This window comes from Carassius carassius, chromosome 19 (assembly GCF_963082965.1).
Source record: "Carassius carassius chromosome 19, fCarCar2.1, whole genome shotgun sequence".
NCBI classification, from domain to species: domain Eukaryota; kingdom Metazoa; phylum Chordata; class Actinopteri; order Cypriniformes; family Cyprinidae; genus Carassius; species Carassius carassius.
In genome coordinates, this window is record NC_081773.1 from 30,875,186 (window position 1) to 30,901,895 (window position 26,710).

The 26,710-nt window shown below is 38.9% G+C and overlaps 1 protein-coding gene across 6 annotated transcripts in view; it reads right to left on the reverse strand.

Moving 5' to 3' along the window:
• Nucleotides 1-26,710, reverse strand: part of LOC132095555 (interleukin-1 receptor type 1-like) — an 85,419-nt gene that overhangs the window by 12,652 nt on the left and 46,057 nt on the right. For all 6 annotated transcript variants that reach the window (XM_059500670.1, XM_059500667.1, XM_059500669.1 and 3 more), the window contains one exon: nucleotides 15,810-15,990. In XM_059500670.1, coding sequence (XP_059356653.1) covers nucleotides 15,810-15,990 — 181 coding nt within the window. The remainder of the gene's footprint in view (nucleotides 1-15,809; nucleotides 15,991-26,710) is intronic.

Consider the following 26,710-nt stretch of genomic DNA (forward strand, 5'->3'; position numbering starts at 1 on the left):
AAAAATCCCAAAACATTTTATCAGCAGGTAAATACAAAAAGCTGAAAGAATTTGCTGGATCGATATTGAAATGTATCAATATATAAGATCTCTGCTGTATTACTCTGTTGCATATATTTTCTGGCATAAAATGCGACTCAGGGTGTGTCTCCTTACAACAAAATTAGCACGCATAATCTTTCGGAAGCATATCACCCTGACTGACTTGCAGCTTGGCAAAACAAAAACTTCCAACATTTTAATTAAAAGAAATACACTACAGTTTATACAAATTTTATTATAATAAGCAAAACTTCAGTTACCTAAGACATCACCTACCACTGCAGATGTGTTCTGTACTGAAGTGAAAAGTGGAAATAAGACCTGTTTTCCGGTTAGAACGTTCGGTGTTCCGCATAGCCCCCTATTGGCATTAGTCAAGTCCTAATTAGTCAAGTTAGTGCTGGGCGGTTTGACCAAAAATTTATATCACGTTTTTTTTTTATTTTTTTTTTTATGATGACGGTTTTCCGGTTTATGACGTTTTTTTATTTTATTTTCATGCATAGTCAGGTGTTCAATGCATTTTCTACTCATTGAGAGAGGAATTACTGCAGTAAATTGATTTAGGATGGTCTATTTTACTGTCATTAGTGAATATTGTAGAATATTTCCACACTAGTAAAACAGGTTTGCATGGCCCCAGAAAATTATGCTGTTGCTTACAAATAAGAGCCAGTCATGCTTCTAATGAAGTGAGGAATCAGAATGCAAAGACAATTGTAGTCAAAATTCAGAACTTTAACTTTTCAAATTTCACTTCTTTTTTATTTTTTATAAAAAACCAATACAAAAAAATAGAACAACTTGCAATACAGGTACATTACACAGTATTCAAGTAAATCTAAAAAGGAAATATAAAACAAGTGACTTAGTGAAGTTACAATTTGCATTAATATTACATACACTATCACACATACAATCTCGCTCTTTTAATAAGTGTTTATGTTGAGAGGAATGGATTCCGAATGGCTACTGTTCTCTGTCATTTTACATTGTTTCTGTGTTTAGCGTGAAAGCTCACGTGATTGCCACCAACTCGGGATAAAATTTGTGCAGGACAGTCGTGCCGTGTACCGGCTGCATTGATGCGAATGTGTGCAATATCTCACGACCTCCCAAGTGTCCGAACTTGCAGCGTGTACATCCGTAACACCAGAACACTGCCGTTTGTTTACCCTCACCACTGCTTGCAATCGCTGAAGTGCAACATTTTAAAGGGTCCGTCTGAAACAGTGTCGTGTGGCGCAGTGCAACGTTCCGACTTCCGAACGTTGTGTACTTGAATACATCAGTTTGGCGGTTTATTAAAAATTAACATCGTAACGAAAATATACAGCGGCTTTCGGTATGAACTGGTTTACCGCCCAGCACTAAGTCAAGTCAAGTCAGGTTTATTTATATAGCGCTTTTCACAATACGTATTGCCCCAAAGCAGCTTCACAGTACCAAATTAAAGGTAATAATGTAACAAGGTTTATTTCTAGTGGAAAAACACAATGTGATAATGTCTATGTTTATTAAGGATAATCAATAGGATTGTAAGCTCATTAGAGGTTGAAAACTTCTTACCAAGGTTTCAAATTTGTTTTTATCCAGAAGAGAAGCCTCCTCCCTCTCGAACTCTTCCAAGGTGTTAATCTTTCTGATCTCAATGCTAGATTTAGGCATGCTCCTCTGGAGTTTTTTGACCTCATCAGTGAGAGTCACCAGCTTTGTCAGCACTATTTTTTGGAATTCTGGCAATAATGAGAAATTAAGAAAAATAATAATAATTACTCACTATAATCATGGTTCTCTGGTAACAGCAAGGCATTTCAGTAAAAGTGTGCTCTCTAGCAATCCTAGAAAAATGAATAACTATTCAATTTGTTACATAACACTATTTAACAGGTAAACTTTAACCCTGTATTTGACAAATCAGTTGTATTAAATAACAATTTTATTAAGAGATGGTTCTAGACTAAATGTCATAAATGCCAAAGCAATAAGATGAAAACCTGAAGTCTGATTCACCAGTTACAAAGAGAATGTAATGTTAATACATAAGTAATTAGTCTGGGTGTTACATGAAAATATTCTTGTACTTACTCGCTTCTGACAGGGGGAATGTGGTTGGCACATCCCTATTATAACTGGACTTTTCATGTGAAAGACCTAAGCAGGAAAGAAAAAAGTGTGTGAAGCGATCAATATATTTAGAACACTTGTACAATGTGCCTCATTAAGTGATACAACCAATGACATTCACCATCTATGGACCTACTTTCCACAGCCTGGGACCTGGGTACACCTGAGAAACCCAAACCACCAACATTAGTTATTCAGTATGAATAGTATTATTCATGCTAATTTGATATTCAATAAGACAAGCCAAATGTAACTGGCAATACTCACGACTGCTTGAATTGTCCCGGCCCACAGACCTGGATGAACCTGTGCAACCCAAATGTAGCCATTATCAATAGTGCAAATTACCCATGCTAATTTAATATTCAATAAAACACAACTGTGCCTGGCTATACTTACAACTAATTGAACTGTCCCGGCCCACAGACCTGGACCTGGATCTGGACGAATCTGTGGAACCCAAAACTGAAACATCATTTTGTCATGACCAATTAGTAACCTGCATGCTGATTTGAAAATTTAAAAATGAAAAGTTTAACTCACCACTAGTTGACCTGTCGAAGTCCAAAGACCTGGGTGTGCCTAAGCAATGCAGAGCAGAAACATCAGTGATTCATTATCATTAGTCCTAGTGACCAGCCTGCAATATTCAGCAATGAAAGGCTATACTCACGACTAGTTGTCCTGTCACGGCCCACAGACCTGGGTGAACCTAAGCAATGCAGAACAGAAACATCAGTCAGTCATGATCAACATTGTTAGTTACCTGCATGCTGCTTCGATAATTTAAAAATGAAAAGTTATACTCACGACTAGTTGACCTGTCACGGCCTGTAGACCTGGCTGTACCTAAGCAATGCAGAGCAGAAACAAACATTAGTGATTCTTTATCAACAGTCCAAGTGACCAGCCTGCAATATTCAGCAATGAAAGGCTATACTCACGACTAGTTGTCCTGTCACGGCCCGCAGACCTGGCTGTACCTAAGCAATGCAGAACAGAAACATCAGTCAGTCATGATCAACATTGTTAGTAACCTGCATGCTGATTTGAAAATTTAAAAATGAAAAGTTTAACTCACCACTAGTTGACCTGTCGCAGTCCAAAGACCTGGGTGTGCCTAAGCAATGCAGAGCAGAAACATCAGTGATTCATTATCATTAGTCCTAGTGACCAGCCTGCAATATTCAGCAATGAAAGGCTATACTCACGACTAGTTGACCTGTCACGGCCCACAGACCTGGGTGAACCTAAGCAATGCAGAACAGAAACATCAGTCAGTCAATATCAAGTGTTAGTAACCTGCATGCTGATTCAATAATTTAAAAATGAAAAGTTATACTCACGACTAGTTGACCTGTCACGGCCTGTAGACCTGGCTGTACCTAAGCAATGCAGAGCAGAAACAAACATCAGTGATTCTTTATCAACAGTCCAAGTGACCAGCCTGCAATATTCAGCAATAAAAAAAGGCTATACTCACGACTAGTTGTCCTGTCACGGCCCACAGACCTGGGTGAACCTAAGCAATGCAGAACAGAAACATCAGTCAGTCATGATCAACATTGTTAGTTACCTGCATGCTGCTTCGATAATTTAAAAATGAAAAGTTATACTCACGACTAGTTGACCTGTCACGGCCTGTAGACCTGGCTGTACCTAAGCAATGCAGAGCAGAAACATCAGTGATTCATTATCATTAGTCCTAGTGACCAGCCTGCAATATTCAGCAATGAAAGGCTATACTCACGACTAGTTGACCTGTCACGGCCCGCAGACCTGGGTGAACCTAAGCAATGCAGAACAGAAACATCAGTCAGTCATTATCAAGTGTTAGTAACCTGCATGCTGATTCAATAATTTAAAAATGAAAAGTTATACTCACGACCAGTTGACCTGTCACGGTACGCAGAACTGGGTGAACCTAAACAAACCAAATCGAAAATGTCAGTCAGTCATGATAAGTAGTAGGGCTGCACATTAATAATCAGGGATGCGCGCTGTTTGCATCCCTGAATAATGTCAGACAGGAAACAAAAGAGCAGGCTGAAGCTCAGGAAGTCGTTCAACTGTGCATAAAGCCAATTCAAGTAAATTCAAGTTAGCGAGAGTGCGAAACACAAGGCAATGTGAGGTTTTTAGATTACTGAGCTAATGTTATGTATCATGTAATGTTAGTGACAGGCTGCAGCTGGGATTCGGAAGGATGGGTAATAGATTTAACATTAAGTTTAAAATTGTCATCCACCAAGCCAAAATGCTTATGTTATCATTATCATTAGACGGCTAATTATGTTTGTTTCAAATTATTCTAATGTTTCATTACAGTGTTGATAATGCATAATAGTGAAGTACAGGCTTCATTTGAGCATTCAATATTTGAATATTAAAAGAAAAATGAAATTTGAATAGTATTAAATGGGAAGATTGACAGCTCTACTCACCACTATTTGATCTGTCGAGGCCCACTGACAACAAAGATAGACATGGTTTAATACAAATACTTAACTTAAAATTTGAATCTGGTTAAAATGCACATGGTCATCTTAGTAACAACTCACCATTCTTTAACTTGATTGGTGGGGTGGGAAATACTGGAATTATTGGACTGGAATCTTAACAGCAAATAAGGGGTATAGCAAAATTAACATACAGTTTACTTGATTTTGTACTGAGAACAGGCAACGTTTCAATACACATTAAATGAATGCCACAATAAACATTTCGGTACCTCCTTTCCTCTTTTCTTTATCATCCTCCTCAGCAGTCGCCTCAGACAGGTCAGATCCTTTTAATATTAAAACACGTTCAATTGTAACATGAGTTAGCATGTTTTCACTATTTAACAAATGATGGGGACATACCTTCAACAAAATCGTCAAAATTTTTTGTTTTTTTTATCCTCTTTTTAACAACAACCTCTTCGTCTTCATCTTCTTCACATAGTTCAGCATGGCTGGTTTGATCGTAGTCTTCACACTCATGGAAACTTTCTGCAAAGACAGCATGCATGTCATCAAAGCTTATATCAATGTATAGTCCACATAACTTCTCCAATTTTTTTTACCATTGTATCAAAATATAAGAGGTTACCTGAGGTAAATTTAACTTTCAGCAATGGGAAAGTTTCCCAGTCCTCCTTAGGAGCCACATGATTGTCGAAACAATATTTTGCCCTTGTTTTTGGCCATCGAAGGGTTTTCTCGGCAACATTAACCCAGGCATCAGGGATGGTCCCCTCCATTTCCTTCCCATTCTCGTTCCAGACGGCTCTGACGAAAAGCATAACCTGCAACAAAAATGAATATAATAAATAAATGAACTATTAAATATATGTATATTTACTCACTGCTCTTGACTAAAGAACTTTTGAAGCTTTAATAAGGATAAGTCTATATTTTTTATTCATATTTTACGCAGTGCAGGTTGTTTGATAATTAAATTTCGGTATATGTCCAAGGCCTACCAGTTAGACAGTAAGGGCATAGGTAAATATGACATCTTTACTGTTGTACTATTGAGACAAACAACAAGTTTGCAGTATTGCTAATATGTCAATATTTAGTTTAATTATATTTTATTTTAGAAAGCACAGTGCATTTAGTTTTTGCTTGTTTCGAGATTTGAGTTGAGCAATACACATTTCATGCAAATCATGCACCCATATACATAGTATACCCAACGTACTTTATGTCTTGCCAATCTTCATCATGAATGTTCAATGCCATGCAGCAGAGGAATCATGACAGAGCCATTGTTGAAAGGAAGGCAGGCTACTTTTCGACCAAGGTCTTTTTCCTTGACTTCTTTTCTTCTAAGTCTTCGGCCATTCCCTATGTAGGCAATGTTCAAGAGGTTTGACGGACATGGTTTGTCAAACAGGTCGACAGTGTGTCTCTGTTTTACCACATCGCAAACAACTGTACCATCTCCCCTCCTCTCTTGAACAAAAGCAAAGCTCTCATCTTCCAGAAGGAAACAGCTGTCTCTCCTTTTTGATGAAATGTACATTTGGGGCTTTGCTTTAGGCTGTGCAGTGGAATTCCCCTGGGCATGTTCAATTTCGACCAGGCGTTTGGACACCTGCGTTAAGGGATTTTGGCCAGTCCTGACCAATCTTTTAATCTGCTGCAAATAGTTCTCATATGGAAAACAACATATGTCATTTAAAGAGCACCTGAAACGAGAGACATCTTCATGGATGTGTAACAGGGCATGCACATTGTACACCGTAAATGTTTTTCCATAGAGTGCAGGGCAGCTAGACACAAAGTGCCTCATCAGTTCAGCAGAAAAATCCAAATAGGCAGCTCTTTTCCTCTCATCTGAGTCCAGCATGATGGATACTGCCACGGTCAATGTCACAAAATGAGCATACAGCTGTGAGGAGACTGTATTTTTGAGTACTATGGGTCCCGTGTACAGAAGAAACTGACGGAACTCTGTGGCTTTCCACCTGTCCAACTCCTGAAGGCCACGGGGCTGTCGCGCAAACTCACTGGGCATCTGGCCTCGTAGCAGGTTTAGTTTTTGTGAGATTTCATTTTTCTGTCTCACAGAAAGCCTACACAGTTTTGGGCCTCTAGTCAGATACACCAACAGCCGCCTAACAACACCCAAGCAAACCGTATGCATATAATCCAACACAAAGGCACTGACACAGGGAATCCCAGCAGCTATTAAAGGGCTAGACCCATTTTGATGACGGGAATACTCTAACTGACTAAATCCTTCATCTGTGCGCAAGGTGGATGTCAGCTGATTGAAGACAACTCTTCTTTCAACATACTGACCTTTCACTTGGCACCTCTCACAGCTGTCATATGCAGTATGACCTTTAATGCATTTTAAATATGCTCTTGCCGGTGCATCACAGATAAAGGTACGAACATTTACGGCATACTTTTTCTCACGAAACACCAGGCCATTCTGTTGGAGATTATTGAACTCCTCCAAAAAGTCATGGAGATACGCATCAAGGGGCTCAGGCTTGCTTTCCCCACAGTATAATGCCACAATAAATGGACTGAAATTGCTAAATGTAACCAGTATTGGCCAGAACTGGACTTTACTACTTTTGAAGATTGGTAGTCCATCAATGTTCACATCCAAACTGACTGTACTGTGTTGTTGTCTAAAAGCATCATTTTGAGACAGTACACGGGAAATGCCCCCCTCCAAGCCATAGTAAATATACTGTCCATTGCATTTAGAATGGCTGTCAATGACTTGAGGAGTGGCTAGTAATGTGCGTGCATCTTTGGGGAGTACATGTCCATGATCCCTTAGAATCTGCAACAATTCATTTAGGGACCTATTAGTAATTTGATGTCTTGTACTCCACTCTCGCAAGTCATCGCCGATGTTTCTAACTTGGACCTCTGGTTCGGGGTTCAAAATCTCCACATCTGAGTCACACATTCCGATGTCAGTGTCAAAGTCTGAACCATCAGTGGTCACACTGATGCTGTGGTCATCAGTATTGCTTCCACCATCATCATTGGTTGTTTCCTCTCTGTCATTTGTGGTTACTGCGTCATCAATTGTCACCGCAGTGTCATCGTCAGATTGGAGAAGTTCATTGATGTCTGCTCTACGTTTCCTCCACATTCTTAAATAAGCCATCTTTAACCCTTAAGTTGAAAGTGTCAAAACAAAATTCAGTAAAATTAAATATTTTGCGTGTGCATACACACACACACTGGAGATGATGCCTTGTCCGGTTTTTATATATAAATACGGATCACGTGTTCAGTTACAAATAAGTTAGATAGTATTGGATTGCGGGCTCTCTTTGGCGTTTTTTTTTTTTTTTTCAACAGACAAAAAAAAAATAACTTTTGGGTTTAAAACAACGTGAGAGAGTAAATTATGACAATTAAAATTTTTGGGGGAACTATCCCTTTAATGTTAATAAAACAACAAAACACAAGAGAAAATCTCACTAACAAAGATTTTTATCTTTGCCACTTTGGCCTAAATGTCTGCTATTCTATTTTATTCTTCTACAGGGGTGTATGTCTACCATATGCATACACATTAAGGGTGTCACGATTTTGATTTTTAATCGAAATTGATCGAAATTAAATCACAATCTCGATCATCGAATTAAAAAACGTCCGGTCTACTACAGCTTACTAATACTCTGAGAGTTAAAGGAGAACTCCGGTCAATTTTAACATTGAGCTAATTTTTTTGTACATTTGGAGTGCTGTCAGTACAGAGAACAACGACAAAAATCGGTGTTGCCTACACCGAGTTATTCTATTTTTAAAATTTGCACCCTGTTGACTTCAATGGGGCAAGTACTAAACCTGCTTTTAGCCTCTTAACATCCTTGATGTGTCATTACAAGTGCACAGAAAATGTGAGTGATTCCTTCTGAGTGAACACGAGTGAATCTGACTGCAGTAGATGTGAAAGATATGTATAAAAATTATGTTAAGCCAGCGCAAATACCTGTGTTTACATCCTGTTTTTCGGTTGAAGTCCAAAGTAGTCGATTGCCGAGTTCACGCGCATAGTTTTAGTTACCTATGATCACGCGTGTGAACTCGGCAATCGACAAATGAATTAAATAAAAAATAAGGAACATCCTGGATCTGTTTTTTCGCTCTTCTTTATTCTTTTTTTATGTAATAAGTATCGGATCGGGACTCGGTATCGGCAGATACTCAAAATCAAATGACTCGGACTCGGACTCGAGGGCAAAAAAACCTGATCGGGACATCCCTACTTGTAATGACACATCAAGGATGTTAAGAGGCTAAAAGCAGGTTTAGTACTTGCCCCATTGAAGTCAACAGGGTGCAAATTTTAAAAATAGAATAACTTGGTGTAGGCAGCACCGATTTTTGTCATTGTTCTCTGTATTGACAGCACTCCAAATGTACAAAAAAATGAGCTCAATGTTAGAATTGACCGGAGTTCTCCTTTAACTTAGTTGACATGTAGCTGCTAGTTGAAAAGTTACTAGTTAGTAGACTGTCTAAAGTGGACTATCAAAATAAAGTGTAACCAAAAAAACTTTATGATATTTTGAAAAACACTCACTATTGGTATTACCCTATTATAACAATGTTATACTTACAAAGTCCTTGATGGGACGTTGACTCAAGTGCAACACCGTCAAACAGCGACACGAGGAGCCTTCCTTGGCAACTAAGCTAGCTTAAGTAGCTAGCACGTCCTTTTAGAGGGAAAAAAACATTTGAATTACTTAGCTGAACCAACTTGGACTAACGAAAAAAACTTTATGATATCATTTCTGGAATCACTCACTATTAGTATAACCAATATTTTAACATACTTACAAAGTCCTTGATGGGGACGTAGACTCAAGTGCAACACTGTGAGACAGCGACACGAGGAGCTAGCTTAAGTAGCTAGCGCGTCCATTTATAGGGAAAACAAATTGAATTACTTAACGTTAGCTGAACCGGGACTAACGAAAAAAAACTTTGATAACATTTCGAAAAACACTCACTATTAGTATTACCATATTATAACATAATGTTACTTACAAATTCCTTGATGGGGACGTCGACTCAAGTGCAACACAGTGAGACAGCGGCACGGAGACTAACGTTAAGCGCTCTTAAACGTTCGTCCATTTAGAGGGAAAAAAAACACTTGAATTACTTAGCTGAACCAACTGGGACTAACGAAATAAAAACATTATAATAACATTTCGGGAATCGCTCACTATTAGTATTATCAATAGTATAACATACTTACAAAGTTCTTGATGGGGACGTCAAGTGTAACACGATACAGCTAAAAGCCTTGGTGCAGAATGCGGCGGAGCATGCTGCGCGGACTGCAGTCACATATATCCGTCCGCCACAGAACTGATAAACTTGTATTCCGAGCATGTTTGATCATTATATAAATCATGTTATAAAAGTAAAAAAAAAAAATCAAAGTAATTGACACAGTTTGTATTTTTTATTATCACTATAAAGGTAGAACTATTTTTCACATGGGATCTAGGGAATCTTCTTGAAACCGGAAGGTGTACCCAATAAAACCGCCTTTTCCACCACACTTTTAAGAACAAAAACGAAAGGAAAAAAAAAACACTCTTATCCGAAAAACATCTATGCTTATCACTTTTAAAAATATATAATTTTACTAATTAGCATACACGTCATAAAAAAACACCAAAACAATAAACTATAAAATAAATTGACATTTGTAGGAGTATGGGTGAAATTTATTTTATATTTGGGCTTGCCCATGTTGCTGAAGGGGTCAAGGTGGTCAGAACAGCGCTCTTTTGGAACCCCAGGCCTTTAAAAATAACTTAAGGCCAAATATGTGGAAATTTACCCATCACCCTCAAACAAAGACAATGACAAATGGAAAAAATACAATAAATAAATAACTTTTTCTAGAATAAATAATTTAAAAACTTTAGAATAATAGTCGGACTGGAAGTATTTGTGTCAACGTCTACCATTCCCACTTCCCAAAAATCATGTGGTTATAACTCACATTATCAGTTATTGTTTGGTTTATTCCTCGCCTTGAATTTGAGGGACCAGATCTGTCAATTTGTGCCAACCTGCCTGTATCCTATAGGCCTACCTCTCAGAGATGATCAGATCATAAAAAATCATTAGTCATCCTGCCACTGCTTTCCCCATTGTGACTGACCTGCCTAAGTTTAAAAGAGCAAGGTGACCAAAATAATAAAATTATGTAGAGGGTTGAATGCAATACAATTGTGATATTGACAAGGAACTAGCGTCAACTATGGCGTCGCTCCTACAGTGTTGTGACCGTTTCGGAGTGATATATGATAAGTCTGATTTTGAAGATCTAATTTCAAAATGTTACTGCATATTGTAGTGTTTTTTTGCAAATTCAGTGACTACTCCACACAGCTGATCAACACAGGACCAGTTGACCATGTTCTTGGCCTCCGTCACCTTGACACGAATTAGGGTTACTCATTTTTGGAGGTGCACACCAAAGGAGAAGCTTGTTTATTTTGGAACTGTCTTTCACGTGGATATTTTGGTGGTACATTTTGTAAATTTTTATAAAATATTATGTGAATCCTAACTTTGAATTTAAATGTTTTCATGAATGTAAAAAGAAAATTGATAATTTTTAAATCTGAAAAAATTCTGTTAGCTAAATGTATTCACAAATGTAAATTTTATGCAGCCCTTTTTTTAAAGATTTAAACATGAAATGAAAATATATTTTGAGTATTGAGTTCTATAAGAAAAACTTAAAAGCCATACAGGCTGCGCAGTGTTTAAGGACCTTAATCTGGAATGAAAGACTTTAGGAAATTGGACTGAGGGACTCTGGAAATGTTATAACAATGATGATGGTTGTTTTTTTTAACAGCCTTTTGATTATAGTGGGCAGGCCACAGTGGCCGGCCTTTAACATATTTTCAATCATTAAATCTGGATGTTTACGAATGTTTAGATTGTGGCAAAATTGGATATCTTTATTCACATAATTTGTCGAATAATTCTGGATGTCAACGTACAGATTATAACCATATGAACGTATTTCCTCAACTAGTTCTGGCTGTCAGTGGACGTTTAGATTATGGCCAGATTGAACATCTTTATTCACATTTATGGACCGTTTCTGGATTTTGTTGTAGTTTCAGTCTTTCAATCAATCTTTCAGGCAAAATGACTTCAGAGATCTTTGATGCCAGAAACAATTAGACTTTATTTGAACAAACAAAGCCGAGCGCCTCCTGCAGAAAGGACACTCCAGTTCTGTGGGGTTTCACAGATAATATACCCACATCCCTTCCAAATATGGTCACCTCCTTTAGATTATTTTTGGGTGAGACTTTGTACCAGGTGTCTTTACTGAAATAACATTCTCAGGCCTTGGTTTTCAGGCCTTTGCTACCAAAGTCAACCAAAGTCATACACACAAAGGGAATAAATAATAGTGTACAAATGTAGGCCTATAAGTAAATTGCTTATTTTCTAAATAATAAAATCTTCAACATTGTCAACGGACGTCCAGATTATAGCCTATGAACGTCTGTTCAGTGGACGTTTAGATTATGGCCGGATTGGACATCTTTATTCACGTCATTTATGGACTGTTTCTGGATGTCAACGGACGTCCAGATTATAGCCAGTATGAACGTCTTTTCTGAACTAGTTCTGGCTGTCAGTGGACGTTTAGATTATGGCCAGATTGGACATCTTTATTTGCGTCATTTATGGACTGTTTCTGGATGTCAACGGACGTCCAGATTATAGTCAGAATGAACGTCTTTTCTGAACTAGTTCTGGCTGTCAGTGGACGTTTAGATTATGGCCGGATTGGACATCTTTATTTGCGTCATTTATGGACTGTTTCTGGATGTCAACGGACGTCCAGATTATAGTCAGAATGAACGTCTTTTCTGAACTAGTTCTGGCTGTCAGTGGACGTTTAGATTATGGCCGGATTGGACATCTTTATTTGCGTCATTTATGGACTGTTTCTGGATGTCAACGGACGTCCAGATTATAGTCAGAATGAACGTCTTTTCTGAACTAGTTCTGGCTGTCTGTGGACGTTTAGATTATGGCCGGATTGGACATCTTTATTTGCGTCATTTATGGACTGTTTCTGGATGTCAACGGACGTCCAGATTATAGTCAGTATGAACGTCTTTTCTGAACTACTTCTGGCTGTCAGTGGACGTTTAAATTATGGCCAGATTGGACATAAATTCACAGTGTCATGAATCGACTAATTCTGGCTGTCAATGGACGTTCAAATCATGGCCTGGACGGACGGACGTGATATCAACCTGTTTTGTACGTCCACAGACGTCGCTTGCTCAGTGGGAGACTTTACATCAACTATGAAATCTAGGGGTCAAACTGAAGGAATGAGTAAAGGTGCACAGATCTAAAATAAAACTAAATGTATATTGTCATGTTTCTCAACTACCCTCTGAGAGTATTTACACTGAATTAATGCTTTTCATAGACACTATAATCAGAAGAACCATACTCAGCATTAAAGGCAAGGCAAGGCAAGTTTATTTATATAGCACAATTCGTACACAATGGTAATTCAAAGTGCTTTACATAAAAGAAAGTAAAATAATCATGAAGAATAATAATAACAAAAATAAAACAAGCAATTTTAAAACTTTTAAAATGATTAAAACATTTACTTAAAATGAATTTAAAAACACACAAATTATTTTACATAAAAAAAATAAAGTAAAATAAAAAACCAGTGAAAATATATTGCAATCAGTTCGGACATTGCACAGTGCTCATTCAATAAATGCACAGCTAAACAGATTAGTTTTAAGTCTAGATTTAAATGTGACTAGTGTTTTAGCACATCTGATCTCTTCTGGAAGCTGATTCCAACTGCGGGCAGCATAGTAACTAAAGGAGGACTCCCCTTGTTTTGTGTGAACTCTTGGTATTTCTAACTGACTTGATCCTAATGATCTGAGTGCTCTGTTAGGTTTATATTCAGTGAGCATATCTGCAATATATTTCGGTCCTAGGTCATTTAGTGACTTATATACGAGTAAAGGTACTTTAAAATCAATCCTAAATGTAACTGGAAGCCAGTGTAAGGACCTGAGGACTGGTGTGATATGCTCAGATTTTCTGGTTCTAGTCAGAATCCTGGCAGCAGCGTTCTGGATGAGCTGCAGCTGTCTAATGGTCTTTTTGGAAAGGCCGGTGAGGAGCCCATTACAATAGTCCACCCTGCTGGTGATAAAGGCGTGAACTAGTTTCTCCAAGTCTTGACTGGAAACAAAACATCAAATTCTTGCAATGTCTTTTATATGATAGTATGCTGATTTAGTTACTGCTTTGACATGACTACTGAAACTAAGGTCTGGCTCCAGAATCACACCAAGATTCCTGACTTGATTTTTAGTTGTTTAACCTCTAGAGTCAAGGTATGCACTCACCTTGAAAACTTCATCTTTGTTTCCAAATGCAATGACTTCAGTTTTTTCCTTATTTAACTGAAGATAGTTCTGGCACATCCAGCTATTAATTTCATCAATGCATTGGCAGAGGGAGTCAATTGGGCTGTAGTCATTTGGAGATAAGGCTAGGTAAATCTGGGTATCATCAGCATAGCTGTGATAGGCAATTTGGTTCTTTCTCATTATTTGACTTAGTGGAAGCATATAAAGGCTAAACAAGAGCGGTGCAAGAATTGAGCCTTGTGGGACTCCGCATGTCATGGACGTCCACTTAGACTTATGCTTTCCTATACTCACATAATATCCTCTCTCTTCTAAGTATGACCTGAACCATTTGAGTACTATCCCAGAAAGCCCTACCCAGTTTTCCAGTCTCTCTAGTAGTATGTTATGATCGACAGTGTCAAACGCAGCACTGAGATCTAGCAATACCAGCACCGATATTTTGCTAGAGTCACAATTTAAGCGAATATCATTTATTATCTTAATGAGTGCTGTCTCTGTGCTGTGATGCGGTCGGAAACCAGATTGAAAATTGTCCAGGTATCCATTTGAGTTTAAGTATTTGTTCAGCTGATTAAAAACTACCTTTTCTATAATTTTGCCTATAAAAGGAAGATGAGATATTGGTCTAAATGCTGTTATCAAGATTGCTCTTTTTCAGGAGGGGCTTAACAACTGCAGTATTTAGGGAGTTTGGAAATGTCCCAAAAAGAAGTGAGGCATTCACCACTTCTAAGATATCTGCTTCTAAGCAGTTAAGCACACTTTTGAAAAAAGATGTGGGAAGTGTGTCAAGACAGCAGGTTGACAATTTTATGTCTTCCAGAATTTTGCTATCAATTGTTTCAAAAATAGACATAGTATCTTTTTGATATTGTGGCCGAATCTGTCTGACCTCTGCACCTTAAAGGCCTTAGACCTTAAAGGCATACATTTTTATCAGTTTATGCATGTAAGTTTTGCTGGCCATCGAAACCATGATTTACTGTCTGAGCTTCAGGAAAGCAAAAAAAAAAAAAAAATGATGATAAAGATAATGATTAAGTGATGCATATTAGTCAGTCATACATAAAGAAACAACTAAATAAAAAATAAAAAAAGTAATGGAATAGTTTGCTATTAACAATTTGGATCTATTTGATTTTACTTAATCATATTTTCAAAACGCTTTTACACAAATTGCTTAAAATCATTATAAATTTGTTCGCTGTGAAAACAATTAAATTTGTCCATCAGTTAAAATGTACGAGACTGAAAAAAAATTGGATTTACTGATGATAAATAAACCTAAAAAACATATTCAGTTTATTAGTACTATTAAAGAAACCGGTTTCATTTATGCATGACTGACAAATACATGAAAATAAAACTGTGTCATCCAAATGCATGGCAATTTTATTTGCAATTCAGATACATGATCTTAAATCTAGGCATAATGTGATTCAAAGACTTGCAGAAGTCATGGAATATAATGCAATTTTTAAAAATGTTTCCAAAATTATTAAATGCATTTTGTTCAACAGAACAAGTTATCATAAAATAGATTTGGAAAACCATTAAGGAGGAGTAAACAATATTAGGACTTACATTTTTAAATGCACTTAAAAAAAAAATGCACTTTTAAAATTGCTTTAAGGCCTCTCAGGCAAACTTCATCAGATATGGGGATAAACAAAGCATTCTCTACCTTGTACCACTGGATGGACGGACTGTCCACACTCTTTAAATATTTCCTCAGAGGGCAGGCAAGGAGATCATTCACATGAGCCCTGATCTGCTGGAGTCCACTCTGCGGTCTCACACAGTTTTCTGATGTCATTTCGGTCACCACCAGCCCTGTGGCCTGTTTGTAGCACTTATTCACAGTCCTGATGAAAATAAAAACATGAAGACATGTTGCATGAAAAAGACATGACTGCTAACTCTGCATAATAAATGCATGCTATTCTGCATTCAGGTTTTAATGTTTTAAAAAAACACAGACTTATGAGGAGTATTGGAATTGAAGATGTTAAAAACACACTTTATTATTATGAGCACATTTACATGCACACCAGTAAGCTGATAACTCACAAATATCAGCTCATTAAAATAACCAGTTTTCTCCGTTTACATGCACATTAGTAACCTGACAACAAGTAACAAGCTGTGTTTACTTGACTTCGTTAATAGATCAGGTTATTTCCCTGTAGTGACATCAAAATATAATAATATCTGACTCATTATGACTCGTTGCACCATTGTTACTGAACCCCTTCTACTTATGCTGCACGAGATGAGAACACATTTTTTTCTTAAATAATTTTCTGAGTTATGAAAAATTCTGCTTTTGTGATATATTTCCTTCTTTCTTTACTGCAAGACATTTGATCAGTCTAGATATGCTTAAATCTGCACTATAGATGCTTTCCTGGCACTTAAAATATTTTTAAGCCTTTTTTTTGTTTTGTTTTTTTACTCTACAGTTGAGCCGTAAAATTCGCTTTAAAGATTTACAATATCAATGTCCTTAGAATGTCTAATCCCATTCTTGTGTGCGATCAGATCTAATATAGAAAACACCAAATTTTCTGTTGTTGGCACACTTTGTAGACAAAATTTTTTAATAAAAATAAAACCCTCCAAACATGGACACAAAGCTCCAGCAAGCCAGCAGGTAAATAATCATATAGAATATTTAGCAGTTTGTCACACTTTAATTCTTGTAATTAAGTACATTTCCCATTATAATCTTGATACTAATAATCTAGAACATCATATTTCATTAAATCCATAATAAATAGTAGGCCTATAAATAGTATAAATAAAAAATAGTATAAATGTTCTAAATTACAGTCGTGGCCAAAAGTTTTGAGAATTACATAAATATTAGCTTTCAAAAAGTTTGCTGTGAAACTGCTTTTAGATCTTTGTTTCAGTTGTTTCTGTGATGTACTGAAATGAAAGCTTTAGCCTAAGTTCTGCCAGGAAGACTCAATTACTTCGTCACTAATTGCCTTCCTCATTATCCAATCACGTCTTTTTACTTTGGTATAAAAGATCGTACTTACACACGTTTGAGTTCACAGATGCCGACGTGATAACAACCGCAGATTCCGACACGATTGTTCCTTGCTCAAGCCGTCGTGTTATTGATTTACTCGCTATAGTTAAGTTTGCGTCCTGCAAACTATAGCGAGTTCGACGTTCCTCTGAGATCGTTGGCTTTGCTCTGTGTCGCGGTGATTATCTGCGGTCGTTCGTGTCGGATGATATACAAGGTTTGGCTTTTCTGGGCAGAGGATGTGAAACATTCGGCTGAGTTTCGTGTGCTTCCAGGGTTGCCAGGTTTTCTCAAAACCGTCAGTTACTACTAAAAATAGCCCAATCGCGTTCAAAAAGGGGTTTCTCGAAAGAATTCACATTCTAGGGGTTATGTATGACATTATTGGGGTCATCTCAAACCTGCACGAATGAAGTCTCTCCGGACCAGCAGACAGAATCAAGGCTGCCGGTCTCTTTCGGCATCTCGCCTCCATTACTTCATCAATCTACAACATTATAAGTATCATTTTGTTCAATGCACTTGCGGCGTTTGGGCATTCATTTTATTCTCTGCAAGGCTTTATACTCACACGTTCAAGATAAAGCACTGGGCGTTTCGTGCTTGTTTATCTAGCAGACTCGCACTGCATAATTAAGATGTTGATCATAGTGCATGCAATGTTTCGAATAACTCCTTCGTAATGAGACATTTTAAGGCTTGTAATAAAAGCTACAATCTCTTATACTGATAAGGATCGTTCGCATTTCTGTAAAAATATGCTTCGTCGTGGTTTTAATCCTATTCTATCTTTGTTTATTCAGTCATTGTTTCATTTTCGTCTATTCCTGGATGCTTCGTTCTGGAATGGGATTCTATGGCTGCAGATGCAGAGAACCGGTGCTCTCACCTCATCTTTACACGGCTTACTCTTGGACTAGCGCTATTATGAACACTGGATCTATCAAGCTGATGTGTATATAGACCCTTTCATTTGAGTCGTAGGTAAGATTCGGCTCAATGCTCAGTATGCATCTCAAGTCCATGTGACACAGAGTTGCTCCTGACTTTATTTCAGAGTAGTGACATATCTCCAGTTTAAACCGAATATTAATCAGCGGGCATGTTATGTTTGCGCTCCTGGTCTCAGTCTCACTCATAGGAAACTAACGGTGGAGGGGTGTGTTAAGGAGGTCTGCACATGCTGTCAAACTGACGTCATCAGGAAAACTATGCATTACAGAGTGGAATGTTCAGATTTCGACAAAGATTACGAAGACAAACAATGATTAATTGTTTACATCAAGATTAGCAATGTGTGCTAGTAAGTTTAAGTCAATTTCGATTTTATAAGGACTTTAAGCTACAATCAAGGCTTGTTTATTTCGCGCATCTACTGGTGTTGGTTCATTCTGTATCTCATACCCATCGACTTCAGTCTTACTACTGTTGCGGCTTCACATTACACGCACTGTTGTGGCACCTTGTATAACTCCTACCATGTGGTCTATCAGGTAAGTTTTTCCAATTACGGTTCACGAAATTCGGCTTATCTGGCCTTCACATATTATAGTCTATCGAGGTCTTCGCTTAACATTGAGTTTTTTTTTTGTTTTTTGTTTTTTTATGGTCTTGCTGATCTGGCTCATTTTCTATTTTGGGAGGGGATCCATTTCTTCTGCAGATTCTCTCAGTTAGATGGAGTTCTATCAAGCGTGCACTGGAGTCTAGCCTAAGGAATGTTATCTATCGTATATGCTCTTAAGTCACTGTTAGGATCCTAATTCTACCTCTATCATTTAACCTAAACTAATGGCCTCTCTCACTCAATGCGGTGGTTCAAATGATCACAATCCGCATCAATTGCTATGTACATGATCGTCCCCACCATATTTCTGTCAAGATTAGTCTCTTAACTATTTCACATAAAACTCAAGGTACAGTTAATACTCTTCGAAACTAATGGTGGTGGTCCTTTTCACATGCTCCTCATGTTAAGTCAATCACGGTCTTCACATACAATGGCCTATCGCGGTCATCTACGGCCGCGGCCGGGAGTTTTGGGAGTTGCATGGATGTTGGAAATCGGTAAAGTTGCTGCTTAGGTTTATGATAACAATTCACCCTCCAACAGCAACAACTTCCAACAATCCAACAACAGTTTGGTGAAGAACAATGCATTTTCCAGCACGATGGAGCACCGTGCCATAAGGCAAAAGTGATAACTAAGTGGCTCGGGGACCAGAATGTTGAAATTTTGGGTCAATGGCCTGGAAACTCCCCAGATCTTAATTCCATTGAGAACTCGTGGTCAATCCTCAAGAGGCCGTTGTTTTCAATTTTATTATCAAAGCTGAAAACATACCTGGTCACTCCAATGTTATTGCTGATGCGCTCTCTCGATTTTGATTTCAGACTTTAACTTTTAACTTTTGTTCTACTTTTCTTGTGTACAGCACTTTGTGATTTTATCTGTGAAAAGCGCTTTAGAAATAAACTTTACTTACTTACTTACTTACAAAATTCAGTTTTTCCTATTCTAATTTCGATCGTTTGCTCCTTCTCGTCTTTAATTTTAAAAATCGCAATCTTAAAATTTCTTCTATTTGCAGACTCCTCGCTGGCATCCAATTCTACACTAAATTTTATAATCCTAATTTTCAAAGCCCTTTTTCTGAATATTCCGTTCGATTACTACTTAAAGGGTTAGCTAAATCTTCCAACAAAATTAAAGACAAACGTCTGCCTATTATCCTGCCTATATTGCAAAAATTAATTACTTCCGTCCGCCATTGCCTTCTTTCTAAGTACCTCAATATTCTTCTCGAGGCAGTGTTTTTATCTGCCTTCTACAGGTTTATGCGTCCAGGGGAATTCACTTCAGAAACTAATCAATTCGATCCTGCTCGTGGCATTTCCTTTTCCGATCTACGATTCGGACCTAAATTCTTCACACTCTTCCTTAAAGAGTAACTAAACCCTAAACCAACTTTTTTTTTAGTTAATGATCTATAAGAATGCGGCTTTATTAGTGCTGTTCATTGATTCGAGTAACTTTTTTTGACATTTGAGTATAAAGTGTTTTAATTCTACAATATATGGTGTAAAAACTTGAGTGCTGCCCTCTTCAGGTTGAACGGTGGCTACTGCAGTTGATTTTTCCTATTGGATGTTGCGGTGGCAAGTGACGTAAGCGGTGGCAGGTGACGTAAGCAGTTTCCAGCTCACCACGCCCCTTGGTACGAGCTACCACGCCCCTGGCAGTATAAAACCATCAAAATCACTGTAGTGAGTCAGGAGCTGGAATTGCGAGTATTGGTAACGACCAGGATATACTATTATAGCATAGCAATTATATAGTTATTTAGATCTTCAAGTTAGCGTAGATTTATCTGTATTTAGTACAGTGGTCAGGATGGTACAGAGGTGTGTTGCTAGTTGCGACAGCACTGCTGGACTGCATAGTTTACCAGCAGACTTTAAAATTAGGCGCCAGTGGTTGCATGCACTTGGCCTGGAAGACCGCAAGTTCCCACCTAGAGCTCGAGTGTGCAAACTGCATTTTACACGGGATTGCTTCTCCAACGCAATGGAGGTGGAAATGGGCTTCTCCACACAGCTCGCGCTGAAGCGCGACGCGGTGGGGGAGTTAAGACCGCATTTTTGAGCCAGCGGCTCGAATTGATATGAACAGACACCTCGACACCCTCCACTTCAGGTGAAAGTGGGGGAGAAAAGTCCTCTACTTCAAATGATCGCTCTGTTGCAAAGCTACTTGCGTCATTACAGCCACTCTCCATTTTAGCGTCTCTGACAGCAGCTGTCAATCAATCCGTCACTGCGGGTCTCAGGATCATGCCGCTCAGCCCCGCCCTAGGTTCGTCCCTTCTATCTCAGCTGTGATCTGCCCACTTTTCAGCATTTTTCAAATATTGTCAGTGGGTGGAGTCAGGCTTTGAGCAGGGGTTTAGTTACACTTTAAGCACTCCAAAACCGATGCGCAAGGTTCTGGTGCTACCTTAACAATTTCAAAAATCAATAATTTCTGTCCCTTCTCAGCCATGGTGAAATTCCTTAAAATCCGGCCTAGAACTTCTAAAAAACGCACCGCTCTTATTTTACCTAATGGAGCACCCCTTTCCAAGGCCTGTTTTAGAACTCACTTAACCACTGTTCTCAAAGCTTCAGTCTATCCCCCTCTCTCTATACCAGCCATTCATTCAGAATTGGGCCAGCTACTTCAGCAGCTGAACGAGGAATCTCTACGTCAGCTATTAAGATCATGGGCAGATGGTCTTTCTCAGCGTTCGAATCATACATCAGACCTGATTCTAAAACCATTCTTGAAGCTCAGCAAGCTCTCCAGTAACAAATGAAGTAAATTCATGCAATTACTGGTGGTGGTGTTACTATATCTGTACGGTCTATCGAGGCCTGTCTGCGTCTGCCTATCATGGCTGTCTGCGTCTGGCCTATCGTGGCTATTTCTGTACGGTCTATCGAAGCCTCTCTGTGTCTGCCTATCGAGGCCTGTCTCTGTCTGGCCTACTGTGGCTATTTCTGTACGGTCTATCGAAGTCTGTGTCTGCCTATCGTGGCTGTCTGCGTCTGGCCTATCGTGGCTATTTCTGTACGGTCTATCGAGGCCTGTCTCTGTCTGGCCTACTGTGGCTATTTCTGTACGGTCTATCGAAGTCTGTGTCTGCCTATCGTGGCTGTCTGCGTCTGGCCTATCGTGGCCTGTCTGTGTCTGCTTATCGTGGCTGTTTGCGTCTGGCCTATCATGGCTATTTCTGTACGGTCTATCGAGGCCTGTCTGTGTCTGGCTATCATGACTATTTTTCTGAACGGTCTATCGAGGCCTGTCCATGTCTGCCTATCGTGGCTGTCTGCATCTGGCCTATCGTGGCTATTTCTGTATGGTCTATTGAGGCCTGTCCGTGTCTGCCTATCGTGGCTGTCTGCATCTGGCCTATCGTGGCTATTTCTGTACGGTCTATTGAGGCCTGTCCGTGTCTGCCTATCGTGGCTGTCTGTGTCTGGCCTATTGTGGCTATTTCTGTATGGTCTATCGAGGCCTGTCCGTGTCTGCCTATTGTGGCTATTCTGTATGGTCTATCAAGGCTGTACATGTCTGAAATAAATTTATATAATATACATTTATAAAAAAATAAAAATAGAATTTCATTTAGACAAAGGAATATGAGGTTATCATACTGATCATGCTAACTCTCTCTCCTTATCTTCCAGGAACCTTAGGATTCACAACTGGTTTGTATACTTTCATCTATTATTTTGGGGGGAAGGCCGGCCCGTCTGGTGGTTTCATAATCCACCTATTTTTGGGGGTCGGCTGCGCCCCTGCCTTCGTCTTCAGGCAGGAAATGCAGGTCCGCTACCCTCGGATTACGAACCATGGACGGGGCCTTCCGCCAAAGAAATTTATAATTATGCTTGCTGAGTTGTCAATAAATGTATGCTTCGTACGTTTTATCTCCCGAGTCTTTCTGGTAGAAATATAATTACAAGCACTTTATACGTTTCAAAGGCTTTTATCGACAATTACATGACATTTATGCAAAGAGTCAGTATTTGCAGTGTTGGCCCTTCTTTTTCAGGACCTCTGCAATTCGACTGGGCATGCTCTCAATCAACTTCTGGGCCAAATCCTGACTGATAACAACCCATTCTTTCATAATCACTTCTTGGAGTTTGTCAGAATTAGTGGGGGTTTTTTTGTCCACCCGCCTCTTGAGGATTGACCACAAGTTCTCAATGGGATTAAGATCTGGGGAGTTTCCAGGCCATGGACCCAAAATTTCAACATTCTGGTCCCCGAGCCACTTAGTTATCACTTTTGCCTTATGGCACAGTGCTCCATCGTGCTGGAAAATGCATTGTTCTTCACCAAACTGTTGTTGGATTGTTGGAAGAAGTTGCTGTTGGAGGGTGTTTTGGTACCATTCTTTATTCATGGCTGTGTTTTTGGGCAGAATTGTGAGTGAGCCCACTCCCTTGGATGAGAAGCAAACCCACACATGAATGGTGTCAGGATGCTTTACTTTACTGTTGGCATGACACGGGACTGATGGTAGCGCTCACCTTTTCTTCTCCGGACAAGCCTTTTTCCAGATGCCCCAAACAATCGGAAAGGGGCTTCATCGGAGAATATGACTTTGCCCCAGTCCTCAGCAGTCCATTCACTATACTTTCTGCAGAAGATCAATCTGTCCCTGATGTTTTTTTTGGAGAGAAGTGGCTTCTTTGCTGCCCTTCTTGACACCAGGCCATCTTCCAAAAGTCTTCGCCTCACTGTGTGTGCAGATGCGCTCACACCTGCCTGCTGCCATTCCTGAGCAAGCTCTGCACTGGTGGCACTCCGATCCCGCAGCTGAATCCTCTTTAGGAGACGATCCTGGCGCTTGCTGGACTTTCTTGGACGCCCTGAAGCCTTCTTTACAAGAATTGAACCTCTTTCCTTGAAGTTCTTGATGATCCTATAAATTGTTGATTTAGGTGCAATCTTAGTCGCCACAATATCCTTGCCTGTGAAGCCATTTTTATGCAACGCAATGATGGCTTCACGCGTTTCTTTGCAGGTCACCATGGTTAACAATGGAAGAACAATGATTTCAAGCATTACCCTCCTTTTAACATGTCAAGTCTGCCATTCTAACCCAATCAGCCTGACATAATGATCTCCAGCCTTGTGCTCGTCAACATTCTCACCTGAGTTAACAAGACGATTACTGAAATGATCTCAGCAGGTCCTTTAATGACAGCAGTGAAATGCAGTGGAAAGGTTTTTTTGGGATTAAGTTAATTTTCATGGCAAAGAAGGACTATGCAATTCATCTGATCACTCTTCATAACATTCTGGAGTATATGCAAATTGCTATTAAAAAAAAATAAGCAGCAACTTTTTCCAATTTCCAATATTTATGTAATTCTCAAAACTTTTGGCCACGACTGTAGTTGTTTATTAGTATCTATAATATATTTATGCTTATAGGGGAGAGTGGGGTAAGATTAGCCATTTCTTACTAATGTGGTCCTCAAGATAAGGGAAAATGACGCAGAAGTACAATGAAAGTATTTATCCTATCCAAATGAAAGTTTTCCTATCATTTTAAATGATCAGAATGTATCTATGACAAAGGGTTAAAAATTTTTTTCCCATGGCTCAGTTTGCCCCGGGTTAGGGGTAAGTTGACTGGAGAGGAGTCAGTGAGTAAGATGCACCCTCTGTGTTTTAAATGACCATCTGACTGAATCGGATTCAAACCCATGTGAAATAAATAATTTTAAAACTAATTTAATAATTTTCTTTTACAGACAGTCATATTTCTTTTCATGAAGTTCTATGAACTTTAACAGCATAAAACCAACCAAATGAAGTTTAAATTTCAATATTTAATTGTTTCTGAAACAATATGTTGAACACCAAAGTTGTAGCCTTCCTGAAAACAGACGAAACAGAGTTTGTTGGCCATTAGTGACTACAGGAGGAAAGATATTTAAATTTTTTTTTTTTATATAGCAATATCTAGCAACACTGCCAGAACTTAAACTGAGAGTAATCGAGAGCCCAGAGACATGTTATTGCTTACAGGATACCACATGCGGTAAGGATAATGCAAAAAAACAAAACAACCACATCATGATGTTATCTGTCAGAAACATTATCAATGCTACCAAGACAGTAGCATATAACACTAGTGCAGAGATCTGTAGAACAAGTATGTTACATCTATGCTATTTCATATTGTATTTAAAGTTTCACAAAGTCATGCCAACAACATTCAAAAGGGCACTAGACAAAGTTCATCTATATAGCAATGGTTTTCAGAGAAAACAGTAATAGGCATATGTATTGATGAATGAATGATAAACAAATGATAAAATTACCCCTAACCTAAAGTAATGGTGCAATGTGATATAATTGAACAATGCTCATTCCTCCAAAACACAGAAAACCGCTTTCACAAACATCTATCTATCTGTCTCTTTTAAAGTGTTTATTGTATATAATGAGTGGGGTTATTATAGCACAATTTCCACCCAGACCTCACTAATCTTCAAACCCTGGCTATGGCCGAGGTGCCTTCCATTCCCCCAATGTGTTTCTCCTTTTCACAGTCTAGAAGAAATGATGGGTGGTTCCAAAATACATCATCACATGACAGTAAAAATGTCCAGAAGCCAAGATGTAGGGGGTGGCTCAACTTACCCCACTCGCCTCTAACTTCCATTGAAGATGAGGCAGAAACAGGCGCAGAGAGTTAGGGAGAGCACACTCTTATCAATAAAGTCAATTATTACAGAGTGTGCCGTCTTCACTTTTAACTGTATAAGTGGTCTCAGGTTACTTATGTAACCATGGTTCCCTGAGTAAGGAACGAGACACTGTGTCCTCTAGGGGTCGATATGGGGAATGCCTCTTCGTGACACGTGTCTGAAGCATACACTGAAAAACACCAAAAACACGTTGGCCAGCGACAGCCCATGATGCACTACCGGTGAGACTATAGTAGACTTCTTCGTCTGAAACTTGCATCTGAAGCATGGCAGGAAGCTACCATGGTAAGGAAACCATGGTAGCATAAGTAACCTGAGACGTTCCCTTTCAAGGGAACTTCGAACTGCGTCCTCTAGGGGGTCACTATAGTGAACTGAATACCCACGCCACCATGATGAGGGGAGGGGAGGGCAGGCCAGAACCATGGTGAGCACTAACAGGTATCCTCAGGATACATGGGTGGAGTAGCACCCAAGATGAACGTTTTACCAGCTCAATAAAGGGCACGAAGCAACCGCGCGAAGCCCTCACCGTATATGATTTTTAGAAAAGGGCACAGAGTACTAGCGTGCGAACTTACCACAGTGTGGATTTTAGAAAGTTCATGTGCACAATTATCATAACATGGATTTTAGAATACCGTTCGCCGGCCAGCATGTTGTTGGTGTTTTTCAATGTAATTTATAACTTTTTAATTTTTGAATCTGTCTATTCAGCTGTAAAAAAAAAAAAATCTTTTTCTTAACCTTTCTTTGCTTACAGATTCTGTCTGACCCTGACCGTAAGTGTGTGTTTTGCGGCAGCAGGTTGTTTAAAGGTAAGGATCTACAAAACCTGTTCAACACGACAGTGGTTTACTGGAAATGCCACTTGTTAATCCTTTCTGAGTCTTTCTGTTCATTTACTTCTTCAGTCAACAGAGTGCTTCAGTGAATCTTGCAAAAAAAGGTAGGGGTGGCAGTGGAAAAAATCTCATCGTCCATTTTTGTAGCATAAATATCATTAAACCGATGAAAGCTTCGGATTTTCCAATGTTTCTCTACGACACTGAAACCTAAAGATGTATGAGTTTTGGTTCGTGTGCAACTGATCCTCAAATGCCATTGGCTCATCTGCGCTGGAGGGGAAGGGCTTACTGATAGGTCAACTGTTGTTTAACAATCTGGAAGCTGACATTATCATATTTAACTTTCCCTGCATCATGCAGCCAAGTAAAGTGCAGTTAAAATAACCCTAAAATTCAATGTATGGGGGCAAAAATGCCCCT